Genomic DNA, 6043 nt, shown 5'->3' with positions numbered 1-6043 from the left:
AGACAAGCTGTGGCTCCGTCTCACACCCACCCTGGCTGGGCAGACCCTAGCCCCACTCCCTCCCTCACCATGGGGGGCACTCCTCTCCCCCTCCCCTTTCACCACAACAGACTTACCAGCTGAACTCAGCTGTATCAGAAATTGGATTAGTATCAGCTTATATGCCTCCTTAAAAATCAACTTTCAGTATTGGCCCCCAAAATGTCTATCAGTGCACCCCTAGCTGTTTGGGAAGCACACTTTCCCAAGCAGGCTGAGTTAGAACAGAGCTAAAAGAACCTGTCTGGCACTACTGCAGCACACAGACACCAACACAGATTAGGCTGGGTGATGTCAGACCACAGACCATCACTGTTTAGAATTTGAGGAATCCTGGAAAGGTCTGTAACATGGCTGGCCATAGGACCACTTAGAAGAGGAAGAGAGGAAATTCAGGAGCCCAGCACCTAGACCACAATTCCCTGTGCCCAGCATCCCCATCCCCACCAGCCCCTCAGGTTTAGGAAGAGCTGGCAGAAGACAGGCATAAGTTCAGCTTTGTCCCTATCACACTATTCCTAAGGCATGGATATAAAGGGAGAGGACAGCACTGTAGACGGATCAGTGGATCCCAAGGAAAAGAAGATCTGTCAAGGCCACATAAGGCAGAGCTGGAAGTAGAAGCTAGGTATCTACAACAGTAGTTCTCAACCTTTTTAGTCTCTAAACCAGGGGTGGGCAATTTATTTTGGCTGGAGGGCCACTTAACAAGTTTTGGTAAGCTGTTGAGAACTTTATGGGGAGCCCCAACTCTTGACAGGTACCCCGCCCCCTGATTGCCATCTTGGGACCTTAAGTCCCACCCCTAACCGCTGGCCTTTGCCACTGGAAGTCCCTCTCCTTACTCCCGGAAGTACTCCTTTGAGGGGGCGTTACCATCTTGGAACCGGAAAAAAACCAAATTATATACTAAAAATCAAACATCTACTATAACATTTTACAGGAAACCCTCACTATTCGCTGGTTCAGCATTCGTGGTTTCAAATATTCGCAAATGCTAAACCTGCTTCTTAAATACACTTAAAGGAGCTCCTTGGGAGCTCTGTCCTTGCCGTTGCTGGGCTCCTGCCGCTGCCGCTAGGCTCCCGCTGTGCTCCCACCATCGCCAAAGCAGCCCCCACACAGCCACCAGGGGCACTGAGTTCATGAATGCAGATGACGTTCATGAACGCAGTGCCTTATTCATGGATTTTGACATTCGTGGGGGATACAAGAACGTATCCCCCACGAATGGCGAGGGTTGCCTGTATTTCAAAAAAGATTTTGGTCCTGATTTATGTGTGTTTGCATAGTGTACATAGAGGTGACTGCATAATAGCTTAAAATAAAGTCTTACTCTTGCATATTGTGGGCGGGGTATCTGGGGTGTAACGGGGGCTGGGTGTGGGATTTGTGGGCAGGGGTGTGGAGTTTGTGTGGGGGTGTGCATGGGTGAGTGTGGGGTTTGTGGGGTCATTTGTGAAGGGGTGTGGGTGGGTGGGGGGTGAGGTTTGTTGGGGGGGCTGTTGGGGGGTGTGGGTGTGGGGTTTGTGGGTTGGTGTGGGGCTCTATGTCGTTGAGTGTGGGCCCCCTGCCACATGCCCTCCCCCCTCCCATAGCAGACAACCCCTGCTGGCAACGGTGGCAGCAGCAGCAAGCAACAGGCCCTCAGGGTGCTTAAGGCCCGCAGCAAGCAGAGCCCTCCAGCAGTGCATGGCTCCAGCTGAGTCCTGGGAGTTGCACGTGGTGGCACAAAGCTGGCCCAGCCTGATGATACACAACTCCCTGTGGTTCCCAGTCTACATGCCATCTGTGCTGCCATGTGTGACTCCTTGCTGGAGTGCTGGAAGTCCTATGTGAAGCATGGAGCCAGCCTGGCCCAGCCCAATGGTACACGACTCCCACTTGCAGTACCGGGAGCCCCACGTCCTGTCATGGAGCCAGCCCAGTCTGGCCTGAAGGTGCATGCCAGCAGGCCAGGCCGAGCCAGCTCTGTGTCACCACGTACAGCTCCCAGCCAGAGCCGTGTGCTGCCAAGGAGCTCTGTTTGCTGTGGGCCATGAGCGCCCCAAGGGCCTGCCACCTGCTGCTGCCATTGGTGGCAGCGGGGGCTGTGTGCCATGTTGGGGGGAGGGCGTGTGGTGCGGGGGCCCACACCCAGCCACAAACCCCACACCCCTCCCCCTCCTGCAAGCAGGAGCTCTCCTCCCCTTTGACCAGCTGGCCAGTCATGTGCCACTGCACTCAGTGCCTCCACATGGGGCTCCCAGCTGGAGTGCCCCATGGAGGTGGAGGCACAGAGCCTGCCTGGTCCAATGGTGTGTGATCTCTGAAAGCCCACCTCCTGCTGGCAACTATGGGCCTATAATAGTTGTTTTTTTGGAGGGGGGCCATGGGCTGGACAGAATGGCCTGGTGGGCTGGATCTGGCCTGCAGGCCATATTTTGTCTGCCCCTACTCTAGACCCCCCTCTATAACATTTCTGAATTTGGCAGCACCCCATGTCAAAAATTAAACAATTAAAAACAGAAAAATAATAGAGCAATTCTTCTGTTGCAAAGAACTCAGAAAGACCACAACAGGTCAAAATGCTTTTGACACTGTGGATTCTGTGGTCACTGGCCGCATCTACATGAGATGCTGACTGCACAGTAGCCCAAGACTACTGCGCAGTAGCATCACCTGGTAGAAACCATGACACGACTCTACTGCGCAGTAGTCTTGAGCTACTGCACAGTCAGTCACAAAAAAGTCAATTGTCGGCGCTACTGTGCAGTAACTCGGGTTACTGAGCAGTCATTTAGTACTTGTTTATATAAGTACTAAACGAATGTGCAGTAATGACTGTGCAGTCAGCATCTTGTGTAGACATGACCACTGTCACCAAGTTACCTTGCAACTTCATATTATCAATCAATTCAACAATTCAGGGCACACCAACTGCCTCTCCCCAAATGTCACCAGTTTCTTTATGTAACTAATGGGTAGTCTCAGGTCTAAGTGATGTGATATTTATGCATTCCTACACATCCTGAGTGAAAGTTGCTCCTTGGTTACAATGGTATAGGTTGAGTTGGTCTAATATTTGAGTTGGTCTAATAAAAGAGAGCAGATTTACCCAAAGATCCTTGGTTACAATGGCACTCTCTGCAGTGGGTGGTCATAACTCATTCATTTACTATGAACTCATTTTTTCCCTTCTATCATCTTTTACCACTCACAATAGCTGCAGAATACAGCTACTGATCTAAAGCATCTCTGCTTCTTGTGCAGAACCTATTTCCCACTTACATATAAGCTTCTTCTTGTCCTGCAGAGAATTTTGGTTTGATTTATTACTCTCCTGGAAGCCATCCTGCTTCAGCAGGCAAGTAGAGCTCTTCTGCTGGTGCCCTGAAGGCAGTATGGAGTTGTTCTGCAGTGCTTTCTCCTGGCCTAAGAAGGGAGATTGCTGTTAATGCCATGGAAGCTCCATTTCTTTGGATATTAGACTGCACAAAGCGGTGTAAGAAATTATCTGGCACAGATCTCCATGGGATGCATTAGACTGGATCCAGCAGGGCTTTCCACTTCCAGTTACTATGATTCTGGGGAAAAGTGAGACACAGACTGATGCTTTGTCAGTTACTCTCAGGGAATTTCAGTCTATAGTCACTGAGAGTTTATTTCTTTATTCAATTTATATGCTGCCCTTCCCAACAAAGGCTCAGGGTGGCTTAGAATAAGAAGACAGAATAACTTAAAAACAGGAGAGTGACAAGAGGACCAAAACAGCTTAAAAGAGAACTAGAACATCAAGACAAAACAGAACCCCACAAAGCAACATCTCATCCTAGCTTTGTTTGGTGAATGCCTGCCCATATGGAAAGGTCTTATAGCCCTTCTGAAAATGTCCAGGCTCAAGGTCTGGTGAGCCAAGAGAGAGAGGAAGTTCTAGAGTGGAGGGTGACCTGCCAAGAACAACCTCCCACACATTTTCACCAAGTGGATTTGGAGGACTGATGGTACTTATAGCAGGTTGCTCTTGGCTGACCTCAAGGGACTTTGATGGGACATAAGGGACAAGGCAGCCCCTTAGGTATGTAGGGCTCAGACTGTTTAGGGCCTTACAGGTCAACCTTGAATTGATCCCAAAAAACTACTGCAAGTCGATGTAGATTCTGGAAAACTAGTTATGTGCTCCTGGTGATCCACCTGCATCAGAAGGCAGGCCACCACATTCTGCATGTGCTAGTAGCCTCTGGACAGCCTTTAAGGGCAGACCTATATCGAGCACACTGCAATCAATAGTCTAGCCTTGAGATTACGAAGGCATAGATAATGGTGGCAAGATCAGAGTCTGAAAGAAAGGGTTGCAAGCCTTCTCATCAGATAGAGATGCTGAAAGGTGCTCCTAGCCACAGGTGCCACCTGAAGATCCAGGTGTATTAAAGGACCCAGCAGCACCCCAGGTCTGCAAACCTACGAGACAAGAAGAGGCTGCACCCCATCAATGATAGGTGTCCCAATCCCATGACCTCAAGTCATGTGGTCTGCCCACTACTATTATCTGTGTTTTGTCTAGATTCAGTTTCAACTGGTTTATCCATATCCAGTCCCCAACTGTAGTCAGGCACTGACACAGGCAACACGTAGGCGGGGTACAGGGTGGCATGGGGGGGGGCATGTGCCCCCCCGAGATTGGCCCTCGCCAGCTGGGGAGTCAGGGGCGATGGCTGGTGCCTCCCCCTGAGATTGTCGGGGTGCCAAGAGATGCGCCGGCAGCACTTCTGGGTTTGCCACCAGCACTTCCACCAGTGGCAGCAATCAGCTGCTAGGGGACTCTCCCCCTGATTGGCCACTGGTGCCCCCCGCAGTATCAGGAGGCACCAATCACCCATGGGCACTAAGTAAGGCCAGAGACGGGGTATTATCAGTATACTGATGGCACCTCACTCCAAATGTCTTCACAGTCTCACTCGATGACTTCATGTACACATTGAACAGGAAGAGTGACAGGATGGGGTCCTGGGGGAACCCACCAGAAAGGTCTCAAGGGAAAGATGAGCACTCGCCCATTAGAGAGAGACAGGATTATAGAGACACGCAGGGCTATAGGGGGTTGTTCCACTGAAAATGAACCCCTTGTTATGGCAGACACAGAAAGAGACTCAGTCTACAAGACCCCTGAACTCTCCCATCCAAGAGACTTTCCTGTAGCTACAGGAAGCCACATAATCAGAAATTCACTTTTGCTTTGGGACCAGAGTCCTGGGCTCAGATCCCACCAGGGTGCAGGCATTTTCTCCAGAGCTGTCAGCATCCAAGCAAGGCACACCAGAGGCACTGTTCAATTCAAGCCCACATTGTGCTTTGAGATGGAAAGGCCTGTCTGCTACAGTCCCGCCGCCAGCCTCACAAAGGCAAAAACGACTGCTCTTTTCTGAATCCTCATATTCCTTATGTGCCTCTGTGGAGCCAGGTCCCTGCAGTGCTCACCCCGTCTGCGTGACTTTTCCATGCAGAAACGAGGAACAAAAAACAATATTTAAAATGTAAAAAGTACAGGAAAAATAACACTGTAAAAAGGGAGCAGGCTCCTTAGCAGGCTAAGGAGTCATGTGAAACCCAGAGGCACGGTTTTCCTGGCTGAGGAAAATGCCTTTCCTCCCAGCTGCGACTTCAGCCCACCGGCGCACAGGCTTTTACCTTTGAAGTAGCCGTAGTACCGGAGGTGGTGGTACATGAAGCTCTCGTAGGGATCTGCAAGCAGCTGGAGAAGGGAAGGACGGGGCACGTGAAACAGGCGGTGGCACCCCCTTGAGCGAGGACTGCACCAGCTGGACACCTTCACAAAGTGGCCAAGCGCACGGGCAGGCCCCGTGCACCAAGCAGCCCTCAGCCCTGTTACCACGCTCCCCAGTTGTGCGCCCCACACCTCGCCATGGGGGGGGGGTGACACAGCCCACGAGGCCAAGGGCCCAGCACGAGGCGCCGCCCTGGCAGCTCCCGGCCCCGCGGCCGAGTCTGTCACGGCGGCCTGGGC

General features: G+C 51.5%; 1 protein-coding gene across 1 annotated transcript in view; it reads right to left on the bottom strand.

Annotated features, from left to right (window-relative positions):
- AGBL2 (ATP/GTP binding protein like 2) overlaps nucleotides 1–6043 on the bottom strand; it is a 60545-nt gene that overhangs the window by 52258 nt on the left and 2244 nt on the right. The window contains exons 2-3 of the mRNA XM_025192008.1: nucleotides 5707–6037; nucleotides 3310–3453 (exon numbers count right to left, since the gene is read on the bottom strand). Coding sequence (XP_025047793.1) covers nucleotides 3310–3453; nucleotides 5707–6037 — 475 coding nt within the window. The remainder of the gene's footprint in view (nucleotides 1–3309; nucleotides 3454–5706; nucleotides 6038–6043) is intronic.

Source organism: Alligator sinensis, unplaced genomic scaffold (genome assembly GCF_000455745.1).
Source record: "Alligator sinensis unplaced genomic scaffold, ASM45574v1 scaffold155_1, whole genome shotgun sequence".
Taxonomy (NCBI): Eukaryota; Metazoa; Chordata; order Crocodylia; family Alligatoridae; genus Alligator; species Alligator sinensis.
Note: the sequence above shows the minus strand (reverse complement) of the source record. Positions and strands in the feature narration are given on the sequence as shown.